We start from the raw sequence: 20,411 nt of genomic DNA, 5'->3' as shown, positions 1-20,411 counted from the left end.
CAAAAGTTACCAAATGGCTTTCCGGTATTATGACATTTTCTAGTATAAAAATCGTGAGACTTGGTTCTTGTATAATTTCATATACATGCATGTTTTAAAGAAAAAAATACATTTTCATATTTGTAATATATTTTTTAACTTATAATAATTAATTGTAAACTTTTTTAAAAATAATTTTATTTACCAATTTTTTTGTTCAGAATTATATGAAATAAATGATCAGAAAAAAATATCATTTAATACTAAAATTTAATATATTTTACTAATATATGTGAAAATTTAAAATATGTATTATTTTAAAACAAAAAAGTATTACTCTGACATTTTGTACACAAACTGAAAATGATAAAATGTCATTAATAACTATAACTACTTAATCAGTAGCAATTTAGATAAAATTAATACATTTAGTAGTTAGTATTAATTTTTAAATCGATAAAAATTATATTTAAATTTTAAAATAATATTTTTGACTAATAAAAAGTGTCAAAATGCACTCCACTTGTTATGAACCACACGGAGTATATTCAAACAATCTGCTAAACTTTAATTATATATTAAAGTTTTGTTACTTAGTATTTAAGACTGCATCTAAACTATTAGCAATTTAAGTTTATTCATTAATAGAAAAATCTCATACTTTCTTATACTACCGTACGATGTTGAAATTGGACGGTTTAGATGCGACCAATGGATCCCACAGACGAAACTTCGTCGAAACTTCATTCTTTGTCTTTGGCTCTGCTTTATTCAAACCCTATAACTTTAATATCCGTAGCTAGAAAGCTACATTCTCACAACTCTTCTGCATCTCTCTCTGTAAAAATCTGAACAAAACTCTTTCCAACTTCGATCAAGAAAACCAAGAACGATGCCTAAAGACAGGAAGATCGGAATCGCGATGGATTTATCAGAGAGCAGCAAGAACGCACTCAAATGGGCCATCGAGAACTTAGCTGACAAAGGAGACACACTTTACATCATCCACACACTACCAACCTCTGAAGCTGAATCTCGTAACGCCCTCTGGCTCGAATCCGGTTCTCGTAAGTCTCTTTTAATCCGATTTTGGAAATTTTGAAATCGAAATATCGGTTTAATCCGGTTTTAACTTGGTGATTCAGCTCTCATACCGTTGGTTGAGTTTAGGGAACCGAAGATCATGGAGAACTACGGTGTCAAGATCGACATCGCATGTCTTGACATGCTCGACACTGGTTCAAGGAAGAAAGAGGTTTTTAAATAGATAATTACGCTACTTGATCTTTATCAAAATACATTTTTGCGACGTTTAATTACCGGTTTGGTTATAATAGGTGCATGTAGTGACAAAACTATACTGGGGAGATGCAAGAGAGAAGCTCGTTGATGCTGTTAAAGAACTCAAACTTGATTCTATTGTCATGGGAAGCAGAGGACTCAGTGCCCTTCAAAGGTTTCTCTTTACTTCTTTTAATTCATAAATTCCATTTCACTTTTTTGTAAACTTAATATTTTTAATTTCATTTCACTTCACAAAAACTCCATTTCATTTGATATATATATATATATTTTTTTTTTTTAATAAAAAAATCCATTTAACGTTTAAGTATTATTCCTTCCATGACAATGACTTCCCACCGAAAGTGGATAAGGTCACAGAAAAACGATAAGGTTTCTCACAGAAAAACCGAAAGTAGTTATGTGTTAAGTTTAGCTTTGAAAATTTGTCTTTATCTGTTATCTAAGAAACATTCTATTCAGATTTTTTTTAAGAGAATCTAATCAATGGTTAACACTTTCACGCAATCCAAAAAATATCAACGGTTACACGTTTTCATAACATACATGTCTGACGTTTCTCAATAGTTAACTTTTATTTTGTTAATTAAAACTGCTAATTTGTTTTTTCTCTGCAAATGCGTGATGATACTATTTTACGGCGTGTAAATGGCTAATCTAGTTCAAATATTGAAACAGGATAATAATGGGAAGCGTGAGCAGCTTTGTGATCGACCACGCGCCTTGCCCTGTCACCATTGTCAAGGATAACTAAAAAGAGATGGCTTTATCTCATATGTTCTGCCAAAAATAATGTCGCAATTTATGTTTTTAATAAAAGAACCTTTTTTCTTGGTTGTGTTTGTTCTATTTAAAATAATATCAATATATGAAATCCCATAGTAGTTTTTTCTTTCTTTTTGGTGTAAGCAGAGAGATTTTTGTTAAATTTCTTTTTGGTGTCTTTCCTAATAATATGAAGTATATTTGGTGTCTTTTGCTGGGACCACCCCATGTGATGTCCACATGAACACGCGGTGGGATCGGCTTAAACAATTTGTATAAGATCCAAAATAGTTTAAAGTAGCTCGTGCTAGAAATACAAGAACTTGATGGAGACAAACATTATAATATTTTACAAGGAAAAAATCCAAATTTTATGAACAAGGCAGAGAGAAATAACAAATCGAAAAACATATGTTCTAGATTTCATAACTAATAACAACAATTTCTATCGATAAAAAGAAAAAAAATACAAATAAATTAGGCGGAAGCAAATGAGGTTAATGAAGGAGAAAGAAGATGGCCATTCAAGGTTGTGTGTTCTGTGTTAAAGACAGATTGGCAACAGGTACACGAATGTGAAATTGGAGGCAAATTCAAGGTTGTGTGTTTTGTGGTGAACCCGAAGAGTCGCAGGATCATTTATATTTTGCGAGTCCATACACTTTTACACTCTGGTTAGAAATGGTTGGAACTCTGATGACAAGTGCCGCTAGTCCTTATTGGAATAACCATTCTTCTATTCTTTTGAGGTTAGCTTTTCAAATTTCAGTCTACTACATTTGGCTGGAGAGGGATGAGAGGAAGGCACAAGCAGCAGTCACGTGCCGTGGGTCAGCTTGCACGCCTTGTTGATAAAGTGATCAGGAATCGTATCGTGTCCACAAATTACCAAGCGAAGCTGAAGCTTCAGGGTCTACTACAGAGGTGGTTTAGCAATCATAGGTAGGATACAAATTTCATTCATATCCTCTGGAGATTAGCTTGTATATAAACTTTTTACATGATCAATAAATTTAAAGTTTCATAAAAGTGACTTTTTAGACCAATAAAAAACATTTAGTAAGAAAAAAGAAAAGAAGCTGGCCGTATTCTTGTCAATGGCCAGCGGCGAACCTACGTTATACAGAAAGGGGGCAACTGCCACCACTTAACACTAAAAATAAATTTAATTACATCCAGACTTTTATGATTCTACAGTTTGGTTGGTTGAAATTTTCACTCTGCCCCCACTCAACGAAGGCTCGAATCTCCTCTTTACCCCCTTTCCTTCTTATTTTCTTCTCATTTCTTTATTTATTTTTATAATTTTTTTTGTCACGTGTTATACTCATTACTTTTTTGTTCTTTTACTTTTCTTTTTTTTTATTGTCGACTGTTCTTTGTTCTTCCTTCTTTTCTCAGTTACTACTCCCTTCGTTTTTAACTGTAAATAGTTTTAATTAAAAACACAAATATTTAAAAAATTATTATTTAAAAGAATATATCATTTAATTAATTAATTCAACCAATTATTAAAAACCTAACATTATTTCATTGGTCACACAATATCCAATAAATAAAAAAGATGCAATGAAATATGTAAACTACTTATATTGTGAAACAAACTCTTTTTGCTAAAACTACTTACATTTAAAAACGAAGGGAGTACTATTTTATTTCAAACAAATAGTTTTAATATTTTCCATTTCATTTGGGTAATGCCCGTAATGGGTTCATTTTGTTTTCTTCATTTAGATATAAAAATATATTAGTTGTATTAGTATAATTATCTCTCTATGTTTTCTTTTAAATTTTATCTTTACTAAAATAAAATAAATTTATGTAATATTATTAAATAAAAATATGTAATATTATTAAATACAAATATTTTTAAACTAACTAATTTTTTTATGTCTCCACTCAAAATATTTTCTAAATCCGCTGCTGTCAATGGGCTAGTTTAATGCTTTATCTAACATGCTCTAGTAATAATAACAGACTTCTGCAAGACTGAGATTGTCACCTGATTGTAGGCAAAAGATAATTCTAATCTAGTGAGAAACGAATGAAGAAGAAGATAGCTTTGAGTTATAGCTTAATAACATCTTCTTATTCTGCGTCGAAGAGTACACAAACAAATATTCTTGTAGCCAACTCAAGTACTAACCCTAAACCGATTTGGTTTAGTCCTTGAATTAAATTTTCCTCGGTTTATACCAAACCCTCTGTATGAAGCTTCCAACGCAATAGAAAAAGAATAAAAAAACATTAAAAAGATCATTATATCATCTGCCATTAACACCAATTCAAAAGCTCCAAGGTCGGTGATGACACAACTCCCACAAACCCCACCATTTCATTTGATAATGCCAATAATAAATAAAATAAGTATTAAAAGGTTTGTTCAGTGATCTCTCAGCTCCACACCTGGAACTTCTGTTGTTGGTAAGAACAATATACCTCCTCTTCACTCAAGTGCTTACTCCACTACCACCAGTGCCTTGAATCCAGACAAAACTTTCCCTATATAAACCACACATTCACGAATCCATTTGAAACACACAAACAAGATTATTATTTCAAATCTTCAAGATTACTCACTTTCTTCCCCACAGCCGTGCCGGGAGGTTGCTGTGCTCAGATCAGAAGATTATATAGGGAAAGTGAGATTCGAAATCCTTATACAGAGCCAAATCGGAACTGGAGGAGATGCCGGAAAATTCCTTCAATTTTCGTACCAAAGGAGATCCACGAGCTAGCATAGCAATCCGACCAAATTTAGAAGCCGGAGGAAACATAAAGGGGCCAGGTTTCTTTCGCTTCCCCATCAGGGAGAAGCAAAGGAGAAATCAGAAAAAGGAGTGTGGTGAGGAATTCTCGACGGTGGCGTGAGGCCGGAGACCGTCGGTGCGAGAGGTGGAAAGGAAAACCCTATCGCCTTTCTAATCGCCAAAGAGAGGAGAGAGAAAAGACAATGTTGGCAACTTGAATCGCGTGTTACCATCTATTATGCTTGAAGAAAGTGAGTAATCTTGAAGATTTGGCCCAGGGCCGGCCCTGCAGCCGTGCCGGGAGGTTGCTGTGCTCAGATCAGAAGATTCGCTCAGAATCCTAAAATGTCTTTGCGCCGTTCTACTCTCCGACACGGTTAAAGCCTCAGGCGTGCAGCCGGAGACTGCTCTTACCATCCCCAAACGCTGTAACTTCGCTAATCGCCCCATTGGTTACAAGTGCGGACGTAAGTAGTAGTAACTTATAAATGTTAATTTATGTTTTAGACATTTAAAATATGCTTTATATTCAAAGAAAGCAAGCTAATGTTTCATGCAAGTAGTACATATATACGTAACGTACCAAAACTATATCATTAATTAACCATGCATAATCGTGTGAAGTGTCGATAATATTATAAATACTGCTAATATCATGTTTTTCTGTTTCTTATTAGCATGGTTAATCGAGGAAAAGGATGAGGAGACTCATTAGGAGGAAGCTTTGGAGTTCACTGCTACATCTCAAAAGCCTTCCAACAGTATCCCCGTGTGTCCTATAGTATATGAATAATGATATAATGTTTAATCTGTATTGTGACTGTAATAAATAACTATATTAATAATACATGAAAAAGAAAATTACACCTTTGTGAACTTGAGGATTTAAAATTTTAAGTTCTTGTTCAATCATAAGATGCTCTTATATATGAAAGTTACAAAGAGATAAAAGAAAATACATAAATATGGAAAGTATAAAAATACAAGGAAAAGGAAATAGAGTTTCTTTTTCTCTAACTAGGTAAGCTGCCTCTCTCTCTCTCTATCTCATGCATGGCCGCCTCTCTCTCTCTAGGTATTGGGTCGGTTATGGACTGAGCCGGTTATGGATATCCATCATATGATTTATAATACTCACCCTTGGATGCCATAACCATACAGGGATTGTATACGCTTTGGATGTTGCCTCATTAAAACCTTACCAGGAAAATCCAGTGAGACAAAACCATGGTGAAGGAAAAAGAGTACAACATGTATACTCCCCTTGTTCTGATCATCACTGAAGATCCTTCTGTCTACGCACCCCAATCTGATGCGTGAGCCTCCTGAATGTAGAAGTTGGAAGTGACTAGGTGAACAGGCTGGCTGAGTTATCGCTGGAACGTACTTGGACCACTTGGACCTCTCCAGCCTTTTGCAAATCGTGAGTGAAAAAGAACTTGGGCAAAATATGCTTTGTTCTGTCTCCTTTGATGTAGCCATCTTTGAGCTGAGCAATGCATGCTGCATTGTCTTCATACATCACGGTCGGGACATCTATTCCCTCGGCCATCCCACAATCTGATCGGATATGTTGGGTCATCGACCTCAACCAGACATATTCGCGGCTGGCCTCATGTATGGCCAATATTTCCGAATGGTTCGAAGAAGTGGCCGCGATCGTCTGCTTCATGGAACGCCATGATATGGCCGTACCTCCATGTGTAAAGACATAACCTATCGATGATCGAGCATGATGTGGCTCTAATAGATAGCCTGCATCAGCAAAACCAACTAAACCATCTTTGTTATGGTTAGTATAAAGTAGACCAAAGTCTTTCGTTCCTTGCAGGTAACGAAGAACATGTTTAATCACATTCCAGTGCCTTTGGGTCGGACATGAGCTAAACCTAGATAGTAGGTTCACGACAACACTTATATCAGGCCGTGTGTGAGTTGTCAAGTACATTAAAGCTCCTATGGCACTGAGATATGGCACTTCGGGACCAAGGACATCTTCAACGTCAATCATAGAACGGAATGGATCAGTATCCAGGCCGAGGGACCTCACGACCATGGGACTGGACAGAGGATGACAATCGGCCATATTGAACCTCTTGAGTACATTTTTTGTATATGCCATGTGATGCACAAGGATATCATCATTTATGTACTCATGTTGTAATCCCAAACAGAATTTTGTTTTCCCGAGATCTTTCATCTCAAATTCTTTCTTAAGGTATTCAACCGTTTGGGAAATCTCTCCAGAGGTTCCTACGATATTCAGATCATCAACATATATTGCTATGATCATGAATCCTTTGTTTTCGAATTTCTTTATGAAAATGCATGGACTGATCGGATCATTTCTATATCCTTCTTTCACTAGGTACTCACTCAGTCGATTGTACCACATTCGACCGGATTGTTTCAGTCCATAAAGAGATTTATTCAACTTAATACAATGTTGTTCTCGAGAACTCTCTTTGCTTTTCAATTCAATACCCTCAGGGACTTTCATGTAAATCTCATTATCCAGTGGACCATATAAATATGCAGTTACTACATCCATTAACCGCAGGTTTAAGTTTTTTCTTATGGCCAGACTTATCAGGAATCTAAAAGTTGTTGCGTCCACCACAGGGGAATATGTTTCCTCATAATCGATTCCTGGTCTCTGTGAGAATCCTTGTGCAACAAACCGGGCTTTATACCTCACGACTTCACCATTTTCATTTCTTTTCCTCACAAAGACCCATTTGTATCCAACTGGTTTTACATCAAATGGTGTTCGGATTATCGGGCCGAAAACACCTCTCTTCTTTAAAGAGTCTAACTCCACGTTTATAGCTTCTTTCCATTTGATCCAATCTGATCATTGAGTGCACTCATAAATAGACGTGGGTTCATGATCCTCATCCATAAGTTCAAGTGCTACCTTGTATGCAAATATATCATCGATGTCGACATCCTTTCGGTTCCATTGTATCCCAGACAAGATATAGTTTATTGAGATCCCATTATTATCAGGAACTTCAGTACCATGAAGCTTGGCGTCCCAAGCATCATTGTTTGGTACATCAGAGCCAGCCACATCTAGGGCATCAGGGTCGACCACCGCCGTGTCCCGGGGTTTCAGATCAGCCGCGGACGTGTCTCGGATATCATGTCCCTCGGTTTCCATTTCAACACCTTTCTTTGTTTTCTGAGGGTTCTTATCTTTGGAACCTATTGGTCTACCACGTTTCAAACGTTGTCTAGACTCTGTAGCAATTTGATTGTGTCCCTCTTGAACATCAATTCTTATTGGTGCATTAGCAGCTGGTATATGTGACTTTGTCACTCTATTCGGGCCATCAAAGGAATCTGACAATTGATTAGCTAGCTTTTGTAAATGTAGGATCTTTTGAACTTCTAGATCACATTCTTGAGTTCGGGGATCTTGCCAAGATATGTATGTTTGATTCCATGATATTTCTTTTACCATTTTACTGCTATCTCCCCCTAATGTTGGAAGTTCGGATTCATTGAAATGACAATCCGCGTATCTGGCCTTAAATAAATCACCCATAGTTGGCTCAGGATACTTTATAATGGTGGGATAATAAAATCCAACATATATCCCCATCCTCCTTTAGGTGCTTAGGGATAATTCGTTTAAGGGAATGGCCGTTTGAGTTCAGGATCAGTTTACGCATCATGGTCGAACCAGGATGGCCAAGCCGGTCGTGCCATAGAATGAAATTGTCGATTGCCTCTTTGTTAAAAGTGGCATTGGCCTCGATTATACTGACTTTAGCATGGTAAAGACCAGTAGATAGTGCGGGTATGGATTCTAAAACTTTCTTATGACCTTGGGCGAGATCAATGATTTGGAGGAATTCTTTGTTTCCTTCGCCCTTTGTTTCAATATGAAATCCATTCATTCGAATGTCTTTAAAGCTTAATAGACTTCTCTTAGAGTTGGGTGAATACAAGGCATCTGATATCTCAAGATGTATACCCATAGGCAACAAGATATTGGCCTGGCCGTGACCCTCTATGAGACTAGCTATACCCGCAATGGTGGAGATGTTGGCGTTTTTAAGAGTTAGGTGTATGAAGTATCTCTTATCTTTTAAGATCGTGTGGCTTGACCCACTGTCCACAACGAGTACATCCTTGTTCTCGTTCATTTCTAAAAACAAGATTCAAAAGGATGCTACTTAGAGACTTCATATATAAAATCATTCATTTATTATTAAGTTTTAAGTTCAAAGAAATGACAACATAGAAATGAAAAACACCAAAACAAAGAACACATAATTTAGATTACAAATGTCGAAATCAATCTGAAGTTTCATAATCCATAAGATCGTCTTTATATGATTGAAATCATTTTCATCATCTTGATAAGTCATATGGGCTTCAGGATTCTTCCCTTTCTAACTCTCTTGATTGAGGCCAACTAGATGCTTGGGAGTCCTACAAGTCTTAGCCCAATGATTTCCCATTCCACACCTATGGCACACTGATTTGCTTGAGTTGGTCGAGTGTTGAGGTTTGAATGAAGATTCACGGCCGCGACCATGACCTCTTCCAAATGAGCCACGGTCACGCCCATGGTCTCTACCATGTTGATTCCCTCCCCCGCGGCCAAAGGAACTTCGTCCATGGCCACGTCCATTTCTATTTCCTCGACCACGGCCATGATGGTCGTTTCTTTGGACATGGTGGGACTCTTTATTGTCCTCAGTGGTGTGTGCTTCAGGTGGTGGTGCTGAGCCAGGAGGTCTCATCTCACTGTTTATCATCAGTAATTCATTGTTCTGCTCAGCGAGTAAGAGACAAGAAATAAGAAATAAGATTAACATATGTTTTGAAACCTTTCTCACGGTACTGTTGTTGTAACAGCACATTGCTTGTGTGGAAAGTGGAAAAGGTTTTCTCAAGCATATCCTGATCCGTAATACTTTCACCACACAGTTTCAATTTTGAAACAATCTTAAACAGTGCCGAGTTATACTCGTCCACAGACTTATAGTCCTGGATTCTGAGATTTGTCCAATCAAACCGAGCCTTAGGTAAGATCACCGTTCTCTGGTGATCATATCTCTATTTTAATTCTGTCCAAAGATCTAGTGGATTCTCAATGGTCAGATACTGATCTTTGAGACTCTCAGCTAGATGATGGCGAATGATCAAGATGGCTCTGTAACGATCTTTCTCACTGGCATTATTGTCCTCGGTGATACACTCACCGAGTCCCTTGGATTTAAGGATGATCTTAGCATCAAGCGCCCATTGAAGGTAATTATCTCCAGAGAGATTTAGGGCAGCAAAATCAAAGTTGTTGATTTTTGACATCTGAAATCATAGATTTAATTATTTTAGGTCTTTTAGGAATATTATTAATGTTTACACAATCAATATGCCTCACGGCCAAAGATGATGCCTCTCGGCCAAGAAGAAGCCACACGGCCAAAGATAGGAAACAAGCCGCACGGCCATAGATTCAATTTAGTATAAATGCATTCAGTTTGTTGTGTAATTGCAATCCTAGCATAGATGATTTCTATCAGTTCATGATGCAATCAATACAAACAAACCTCTCGGCCAAGCAAAAGAACAATCATACGGCCACTTGTTTTTAATTCAATACCATCCTAGCATAAGGTTTCTAAGTGTAATTTCAATTAATCAATGTGATCAGGTTATGGTATGAATGCAACAAGGCTGCACGGCCGCGAGATGATATGATCTAGTGATTTTAATCAAAGCTATCAATATTAGGGTTTCAATCAATTCAATACCAAATTCGATATTAATCTTAGCAACAGTTCTATGTGATAAAACAATCAATCAAGATTTCAAATTCAAACAATCAAAATCGATTTTTTTTAAAAATTAGGGTTTAGGGTTTCGATTTGATCTTAGATCAAAGGGGTTTGATTTGGGATTCAAAACCATTAAGGACTTTGATTTTAATTGATCAATAGATCAATTTTGATTTTAGGGTTTGGGGTATCAAACTTTTAGAGCTTCGATTTACTCTTTGGGGTTTGATCTATTACCCTATGGCTTTATCTTAAAGATTAGGTTTTAGGGTTTCATTCTTTATCAATCAACCCAATTCGATTCATATGTTATTAGAATTCGAATTACCTTTAGCTTAGTTGTTTGATGAACCAGACGACCAAAGAATGAACCTCGAGCTGCAACACGAACGGGAACGATCTATACGCGAGCTGGACATGAGCTGTTTGCTGTCGGATCGCGAACGACTGATCGTCGAACGGGAGCTGTTGCTGTCGGATCGCTAACGGTCCTGGTCAAGAGCTGAGGCTGAGTTCGTCTATGATCAGGAACGCCTTGGGGCTGGAGCTGATCGGATGAAGCTGAGACGGGAACGCTTGCAGGAACAAGAGACGCGATCAGGTTAGGGTTCGTCGGGTAGGATTAGGGTTTTCGATTTCTGGTTTTTAGCTTTAAGGTTTTTTAGAGGCTATCGTGCTGATAACGTGTTGTGAACTTAAGGATTTAGAATCTGTAAGTTCTTGTTATTATTACTCAATCATAAGGTGCCCTTATATATGAGAGTTACAAAGAGATAAAAGAAAATACATAAATATGGAAAGTATACAAATACAAGAAAAATGAAATAGGGTTTCTTTTTCTCTAACTAGGTAAGCTGCCTCTCTCTCTATTTCCATGCGTGGTCGCCTCTCTCTCTCTAGGTATTGGACCGGTTATGGACCGGACTGGTTATAGACATCATATGATTTATAACACTTAGATATTTTTTGCCTTTCTAATTTTATAATAGGCCGCATTCTACTTGTTGGTCATTTTTTTCGTGGGGAAAAGATATTGGTGCCTCTTAACTCAAGAAAAACTAAGAAACCTAATAAACAATACATTGTGATCCCAAAACTTAAAGTCTTAATTTACTCAAATATCGATGACCTAGGTGATTAAAAACTCCCTCTTTGATTCTTTTAATTGTGTGATTCATATTTAGCTTAGCTTTCTGCTTCGAATGGTTAAAAGTTAAAACAATTCACGCAGAGCAGATCAAGTATATCATGCAGGGGAAAAAGATATATCACGCAGATCAAACAGTTTATTACAATGATTATAACTAGTATAGCTATAAATTAGTTTGATACAATTTTATATCATTGTAAGAATCTAAAATGATATGTAAATAATATAATTTTTTTTAAAATGAATTAAAATATGACTAAAACTAATTTATTTTTTTATAGATATTAGAAAATAATATTAATTTTCTATGATTTTTTAAAACTTGAATTTAAAAAAACCGGATTCTAATATCGAACCAGGTCACCATTTTAGCGAGTTTGACCGGTTTTTGACTGGATTTACCGGTTTAACTCAAATTTAATTTATAACACAAGCCGGAACCAATTAGAAGAACGAGTCACAGTCCGACTGGTTTGATCCACCGTTCCACCGATTTGGTTTTCAAAACACTTATTACAAGCAATTTAAAAACACATGATAAAATTAAATAATAAAAATTACAATAAAACACATAATAAACCAATACAATACATACATAACAATAAATATTGCACCAAAGTTATGTTACTATATTTTTTTAATTAAAATAATAATAAAGAATATAATATAATGAGGTAAAAATAATTTTAAAATAAAAATAAATTATTAGAATTTTATTACATTTCTATCATATTTCTTTGCAACCACACGTTTTATATATATTTTAATTCAAAACAATGAACAACTAGGTTAAGATCTGCGCAATTGTGGGGGATGAACGTTATATATAAGATTAATTTTTATATATTATTATTTATTTGTGCTCATTTATGTATTATGTATATAATTAAATTAGAGTAAGCTCATAAATCAAAACAATACCTCTTGTTTATTTACGATATTTTTTGGTAAATACATCAACACAATCATTTTATTTGTTTTATATGGTATATAACTAAATTTCAATGACATGGACATAAATATATAGTATATTTTAATATAAATATTTATTATTGAGAATTCTCACTCATATGGTAAATACAAAATTTCTAATGTGCAAATTTTTTATTGCAAATTTTAAAATTAAAATATCAAAGTTTCGATATTTTTTCAATACAAATTTAGAAATTAACATATTTATGTATTTTATATGTTATATAGTTTAATTTTAAACTATATAAATATATAATATGAATACCTATTAAATGAGAGTCATATGTTCATATGATTGATGATCATTTGTATCTTGTCTTGTTATAACAAAAAAAAATTAAACCATTGATCACAAAATTTTAGTGTGAGATATTTAACGTTTTTAGTAATTTATAGTCGTTTTAAAATTCAAAATATAACATATAAAGAAAAATTATTATATGGCTAATGTGATTGTTTAGTATCTTTTAATAATATAAGATTAAACAAAAAAGAGCTAAGATATAAAAATTGTTATTAAATATTTATTATTCATAATCATTAATTCTCATATATATGTTGATCATATTTGGTAATTCCGTAACTTTTATTTAAATAAAGTGGGAGAATATTCTTTTGTACATTATTTATCAATTTGATAGTTAGTTTAAAAAAATATAATATAAGTTAAGATAGACCAACCTATTTTTCTAAGAATTCTGAATTTCGTTTTCATGGTGACACGTGACTATAAAACAATGTTGTAATGTTTTTCAATTAATATATAAGAGATCTATCAAATCAGTTAACTAAACTAAACTATAAAACCTAATCATATTTCTAACTAGGTAAAGCATTTTCGTCCAAAAAGCGGAATCTGGAAATGTGCTTATGTTGCCCATTGTGACTCTAGTTGCAAACAAACTAAGAAAAGTACCCATTATGAAATACACGGATGGACATCATTACTTGTTACTCGTATTAAACTCGCTACTTTACTTGTACCCTTCTTAAAAATTCAAGTATTCGGTGTTGTCAATGCAAATAACAAATCGACAATTTATCATTATTTGCAAGACTAAGTCAAGTATCAAGTATCATTATTATTTTTAGTACTTGATCTGTTACTTGCCTCATCACTTGCTCCGTTACTTGGTATTTGTTACATGATCTATTAAATACGTGTTCAGATTTGTTTTTTGATTTATTTGCATTTAGGATTGGACAAAAATACTCATTACTCTTCTTATACTTGTTAATTGTTTCATATCCGTCTTGATATTTAAATACTCGACGTCATCTAGTCAAATATTAAATAGCAACTAGTATTAAAAATTTAGTTTTATGGCCTGTTATTATCTGTTACTTTCTTAGAGAAGACATTTTTGTCATCCTAAAAATTATATAAAGCCTATATATCAAAATATTTATATATTTGTCTTCTTTATAATATGAATAAATATTTCGCTTAAAGTAAATCACAGGTTATTTTAAGTACAAAATAAACAAAACAAATTTTCATGTCTATCTCTAATAGAATATTATCTAGTAAATAATTCTTAAATACTCAAAAAAAACTCGTAAATAGTTCACAGGTATAAAAAGCAAATAATAGAATAGAACAAGTAACTTGCAAGCAATTTAGTTTTAATCAAGTACTCGAAATAGCAAAGTACTCGTTAAAAAACGAGTCTAAGTACAAATCCAAAAAAATTTGTGCAACACAAGTTAAATAACAAATACGCGCACTCGTACTAGTCCATTCTAAAAATTATTTTGTTTTCTCAACGAAAAGAGAATAACAACCATAGCATACTCCATATTATCTGCTTAAATTTGTTCGGAACTGCATCGTGTTAAGCCCATAAAAGAAAAAAGTCGCTCCTTGTGAGCACACGTTTTACTGGAAGTAAAACTAGAAGTTTGAGCCTGCAGGCTTCAAGATCAGAACCAAGCTTGTAAACCTCATATAACTCTTGCCCATATTACAAGAACGAGAGAGGAAGCTATTGAAACGAAGCAACAAAAATTGAGAAACCTAAATGTCAGAGTACCTTAAATGAAAATCTAACAGTGAATAACACACATTAGAAGCAACAACTATACAATATCTTCACGAGGGTCATCTGGAACAACTACTAATACACATGTGTATCATCATAACATAATCTCATAAAACAAGAAACAAGAGACATCAAAAGTAAAATAAGGAACAACTTTATTTATATTTATACTTTAAAAGTTATAAAACACAACCAGCTGCGGAATAAAAACCAAAGAAAGAAATTTCGGACAAAAAGCAAAGCAAACTAGATCCTATTATTGTCTGCACGTAGACACTACCGCAGACTCATAACGCACAGACATGTGGTTGGTCATGACCACAGTTTCTTTTGAAGATGAACTATATATAATCTGAACCAAAACCGCGGGGAAAATGCTCAAGATCAGGATGAATATCTCCTGGCCTCCTTGGAGGTTGCCTATCAAGATTAAGACAAACAAGCGTCAGATAACATATTTTGATTCTGGAGTTTATCAGTACGTTTTAAAAAATAACCACTTACCTTCCTAAGCGGCCTGGCTCAAAACCTGGGCCGATAGGATCATAACGAGCACCAGGAGGTGGAACACCCCTGTCAAAACCAAAAGAAGTCCATGGTTAATTTGTCAGAAACAATTGAGAGCTTTTCTTGTGTTCAACTATGCAAGAGAAAGAGAGTGAGATCTTACGGTTGTGGTGGTCCCATGAAGCCAGGTTGATGATCACCAACTCCAGGGAACATGCGAGGATCGTTCGGTCCTACAAGCATGCTTCCATCGCCAAAACCACCCCTGACCGGGTATACTCCAGCACCTGGGCCAGGGATGAGATCGCTGTAACCTGGGCCTGGGATCGGAGGAACTACCACCCTAACAAGTAAAATCAAAAAGCAACAAGTTTTAATTTTCTGAAATATGTTATAAGAAAACAGTCATGACACAATGAATAAAACTAAGCAGCACAAGTGGCCGATGTATTATTACCCTGATGGGTGAATCTGAGGACCTAACGGAACAGGCCTTCTAACGTAATATCCAGACTCACGCTCTTCATTTGTCTCCGAACTGCAAGCAACCAATGATAAAGATGAAGACGCTTCAAGACCACAAAATCATATAAATCATTCTGGTCCAACAACTAACGAATGCTTGCAAAAATATACGAACCAAGGCAAAACCTTGTTCATCAAAATCAAGATACAATAATATTTAGCAGACTCTGCACATTGAGCAACACAAGTCACATCCATCTGAACAAGGGGATGGATGGATGGATGGTTACCTGGACTGGGTCCTAGGAGGAACAGGTTTAAGGCCTTCAGCAACCTTGTACAGAATCTGATTCTGCAAATCAGTGACTAACTTCCCCAGATTCTTAAACTCTGCATCGTAGTCTCCTTCCTCTCTCGACTCAGCAACATAGTTCCCAACTCTGCCAAAAAAAAAAAAAAAAACAAACTTTCAGAACCATAAGAATAGATCCAACACAAATAAAAGAGTATAGACATACTCAATCTCGAGATGAGCAGGCTCTTCTTTTCCACCTTCAGCTATAGCATCAACAAGAAGCTTATCATCTATCGCCAAACACTTGACCAGAATCTTCTTCGATCCTTTCTTCGCATACACAAACGCGTACTCCTCGAACTCGTTCCACCCCTCGATCCCAACCTCGCCTACATTCACAAAACCCAGTTAATCAGAATTAAACCCTAGTATAAAATTTCTAGAACAAACCCTAAACCTAAACGCAACGAACCTTGGGAAGGAGAGGAAGAAAGTGCGTCTTCGGCGAACGCCGGCCTTCCAGTGGCAACGAGCTTGTAACCGGAGGCGATGAAGGAAGCGTGAACTACGAAGGCGATCTTGTCACAGTTGTGGCGAAACTGTGGCCGAGAGGATCTGATCACGAGCATCACCGTATCTGAATTCGCCATCGATTCGGTCGGAAAGTTCGAGTGTTAAGCAAATCGACCCTTTTGTGTTTTGGCTTGTCGCAGCGGTTTTCTCTTTCTAAATATTATATAGATATTGGGCCTACGGCAGCCATAGAGATGTTGGGCCTAAGGCCCTAAAGTTATATAAATATTGAGCCTACCTCGAAACAGAATCGGACTCGCCAAGTCTAAAAAGTTAGGAAAAAACATAGTATTACACAAGCCGCATATCGAACCCGGGTCTGTACCGTGGCAGGGTACTATTCCACCACTAGACCACTGGTGCTTGATGAGTCAGTTCATTTCAAAACGTCGTGTAACGATAACTTAAGTAGCTATTACAGACCATTTTTGGCTAGTGGGTGTTATGGGTTTGTATATTTAAGTGGATTTGAAAATCTAAGTCAAATCTAGTGTTATTGCTTCTGTCACTTTAAAATCCACTTTCAAATTTTTTGTTTTTGGTTTTGTGGTTTTAAAACAAATCTTAGAATCACGTGTTATACAATAATATGACGGTGGCAGCGAAGTCTCAAGATTACACTTAACTATTTCAAAAGAGGTGGAAACAAAATGTGTCTTTCATACAAACATAATGAATTAGTTATCATATTATTGTGTGATTCAAATAATAGAAGCCACATATCAAGAAGAAACACTATCAAAGTAGCAATGTGTTCACCCTTGATTTGATAGAGGTTCCTAAGCTCCTTTTGTCAAATTTATACATTATCAAATATGAATCTAGAATTTTATGGACAACAAGAAACCTCACGGAAGAAAAAAAAAAATATATCATAAGCATAAAGATGATGAATTAGATGTCGTATTACTTTTCCGTGCTATTTATTTTCTGTCAGAGTATATGCTTGAAGAAACGATAACTTAGAACTTTAATTGCAAATCTTGTTTGATTTATAATAATATACTTCTTTTGATTTTGAAATCTATTTGTTTGATTTTAAAATCAAAAGATTTGACAATGTTCATTTTCTCTAATAATCTGATAGAAATTTTGATGTCAAGTAATTGCTAATTTATCATTACTAATATTTTGTTGATCCACACATTCGTTTAAGTTAACAATAGCGCTAATCTATTCGTTAGGAATATAATAAAATTAAGATTTTAGTTTAGCAATTCATGCCAAATTACTTGTCGACCGGTTCCGTTTGTACTTAGGGCATGATTATCGGCGTCCCAAACCGCGTCCTTACCGAATTAAACCGAAAAATTAAATCGAAATGAAATAAAAATGAAGAAAACGTATGTTAATTAAGAAGTTTTTGTCTCCGTCCTTAATGGCACGTGTCATCGCGCGAGGGAGTGTGCGGATTAGGGTTGGGAAAGCGGAGTCGAGTCATTCTCATCCTCTCCCTTCTCTCTCTCGACGGCGATCTCGGTCTCACCCCGTTCCCTCTCCCGATCTCTGTCTGACCCGAACCGTTATCTCCCCCGATCTCTGTCTCAGCCGTTCCCTCTCTCGAGCTCTATCTCCGCCGTTCCCTCTCTCGGCCGATCTATCTCTCCGACTCTATCTCCCGACGTTTCCTCTCTCTCCCGATCTGTCTCTTGAGCTCTATCTCCGCCGATCTATCTGTCTCCGCCGATCTATCTCTCCGGCTCTGTCTCCCGACGTTTCCTCTCTCCGCTGAGTCATCTCTCTGCCGTTTAATCTCTCCGCCGGTTGGAATCAAAACAAGGTAACGCTCAATCCTCTGTCCTCGTCGTTGTAACCGATTGTATGTGGTTGTTTTAGATTTTATCGTGGGTGATGTTTGTGATTGTATGTGTTTGTTTGTGATTGAATCATGGGTGATGTGTGAAAGAAAAAAATCTTGTTAGTTTATCAGTGATTGAGGAACTCGTAGTAAATGATTAGTTTGAAACTGATAGCACTAGATGATGAATTGAACTACATAAACTTGATAAAATTCGATTTTCTTTGAAACTGATAGTAGTAGATGATTTATTTGCTCTCTATAAAGTTGATAAACTTCGTTTTTTTCTTAAAACTGATAGTACTAGATGGTGTTCGATTTCGAAATTTTGTGTCTGGTTTCTTCTCGTAGTAGATGATTAGTTTGAAACTGATAGCACTAGATGATGAATTGAACTACATAAACTTGATAAAATTCGATTATCTTTGAAACTGATAGTAGTAGATGATTAATTGAGCTCTATAAACTTGATAAAATTCGTTTTTTAAACTAATAGTACTAGATGGTGTTCGATTTCGAAATGTTGTGTCTGGTTTCTTCTCGTTCGTTCCTGGATAGTTTATGACTGAGAAGTTGTATAGTAAAATATGAAATATTATGAGAGCATGTCTCATTCTCCATAATATGATAGTCCAAGATGAACGAGATTCACAGACTCTAGAGGAATTTCAAGATGAGGATTTTACATTTGCCTTTAAAAAGACTACAAAACACGGCAATAGAATTGCTCGTCGCAAAGAAGTTCGGGATCCACACATTCATCAACAATTAAAAGAAGATTTGATAGAAAATATATGAGATAAATTTGGAGATCTTCAATAAAATTGTTTGTTTGCCCAATCTACAAATTCAATAAAAATGTTTGTTTGCTTTTATTTATGTTCTTTGTAATTTTTTTTTCCCAACTTTATACTTTTATTATGTTTTCAATTTTAATGTAATATGTTTTATTTTAATGTAATATGTTTTATTTTTATGTAATAAAATTAAAATAATTAATTAATTTACTAGCTTCAAAATACTAATAAAATAATTTAAAAATTCTACAAAAGTCCTACCAATAATCTATATTTTTAGGTTTGTACTTAACTAAAACTCTTAACATCAAAATACTAATTAAATAACCTAAGGACTCAAAGATTAGTTCTACCAATAATCATGCCTTTAGACTTTGTAAGGTAATGATGATGTTTTTTGACTATATCAACCAATACTTTTTGGTGCTTCAATATGGTTATATGACACGTGTTTCTTATGATCCATTTCATTTATACTATGTATATATGTTTTCGTCAGTGCATAGCATAACATAAGACCACTTAGTGGAAAAAAAAGTTTAATTGTATTTTCAATCAAATATCATGTGAAATCTGATATCTTCATCTCTCTTTCTCAAACATCATTTTCAAACAAGAAAAAAAAAATGAAGACATTAAAGAGCATTTGATTAAGATCAGGAAGGAAAACGTCAATGAAAGAAGAGCATACTATAAGTTAACTTGTAAATTCCCAAAACAAAAGAAAATGAAGCACGGTCATCATCTGTTGTTTATTCTTCGCTAGGACAAAATGGTATCGATTCTTGACAAAGTCCTTAACAAGACTTTTTGTGTGAAAGCATGCAGGCATGGGCACAGATCAAATATCCGGGTTTTGGAAGGTATTTGTGATTTGCTTCGTATGTCACGGATATCTAATTTTTTGATTTACTTTGCTTCGGAAAAAATACGGATATTCAAAAAATGGATATCCGGAAAATAAATAGATATTTGCGGATATTTACGAATACTTACGGATATCTCACATGTTTGGATTAATACAAATAATTTTAAAATTTTGATACAAATTTGTTTTGTAAAATATGTTTTTACATGATATATATGATAAAAATTAAAAGAAGTAGTGAATCTACATATTTTGTAAATTTTTTGAACTTAGTTAACAATTATAATAACACAAAACATAAGAAAAAAATTATAATTGTCATAAATGTGTTCTCTTCCTTTTATACAATACTT

General features: G+C 34.8%; 2 protein-coding genes across 2 annotated transcripts; one reads left to right on the top strand and one right to left on the bottom strand.

Annotated features, from left to right (window-relative positions):
• Nucleotides 1–753: 753 nt before the first annotated feature.
• LOC106410769 (universal stress protein PHOS32) lies at nucleotides 754–2,255 on the top strand. The gene is made up of 4 exons (XM_048761056.1): nucleotides 754–1,046; nucleotides 1,125–1,234; nucleotides 1,317–1,435; nucleotides 1,960–2,255. The coding sequence occupies exons 1-4, from the start codon at nucleotides 872–874 to the stop codon at nucleotides 2,033–2,035; spliced, it is 480 nt and encodes a 159-aa protein (XP_048617013.1). The 5' UTR covers nucleotides 754–871; the 3' UTR covers nucleotides 2,036–2,255.
• A 12,638-nt stretch (nucleotides 2,256–14,893) lies between these two features.
• Nucleotides 14,894–16,742, bottom strand: LOC106406936 (probable proteasome inhibitor). The gene is made up of 7 exons (XM_013847685.3): nucleotides 16,495–16,742; nucleotides 16,246–16,411; nucleotides 16,018–16,167; nucleotides 15,720–15,800; nucleotides 15,426–15,605; nucleotides 15,260–15,328; nucleotides 14,894–15,175 (listed from the first exon to the last, which is right to left on the bottom strand). The coding sequence occupies exons 1-7, from the start codon at nucleotides 16,670–16,672 to the stop codon at nucleotides 15,097–15,099; spliced, it is 903 nt and encodes a 300-aa protein (XP_013703139.2). The 5' UTR covers nucleotides 16,673–16,742; the 3' UTR covers nucleotides 14,894–15,096.
• Nucleotides 16,743–20,411: the final 3,669 nt, after the last annotated feature.

Source organism: Brassica napus, chromosome C6 (assembly GCF_020379485.1).
Source record: "Brassica napus cultivar Da-Ae chromosome C6, Da-Ae, whole genome shotgun sequence".
In the NCBI taxonomy this organism is placed as follows: domain Eukaryota; kingdom Viridiplantae; phylum Streptophyta; class Magnoliopsida; order Brassicales; family Brassicaceae; genus Brassica; species Brassica napus.
Note: the sequence above shows the minus strand (reverse complement) of the source record. Positions and strands in the feature narration are given on the sequence as shown.

Bases quoted from the DNA above. Each gene is read 5' to 3' on its own strand.
- LOC106410769 (XM_048761056.1), top strand. From the start codon at position 872: ATGCCTAAAGACAGGAAGATCGGAATCGCGATGGATTTATCAGAGAGC. The intron at 1,047-1,124 runs GTAAGTCTCTTT...TTGGTGATTCAG, and splicing joins CTGGCTCGAATCCGGTTCTC to CTCTCATACCGTTGGTTGAG. The intron at 1,235-1,316 runs GTTTTTAAATAG...TGGTTATAATAG, and splicing joins CTGGTTCAAGGAAGAAAGAG to GTGCATGTAGTGACAAAACT.
- LOC106406936 (XM_013847685.3), bottom strand. From the start codon at position 16,672: ATGGCGAATTCAGATACGGTGATGCTCGTGATCAGATCCTCTCGGCCA. The intron at 16,168-16,245 runs GTATGTCTATAC...TTTTTTTGGCAG, and splicing joins CCTGCTCATCTCGAGATTGA to AGTTGGGAACTATGTTGCTG. The intron at 15,606-15,719 runs GTAATAATACAT...TTTACTTGTTAG, and splicing joins CCTCAGATTCACCCATCAGG to GGTGGTAGTTCCTCCGATCC.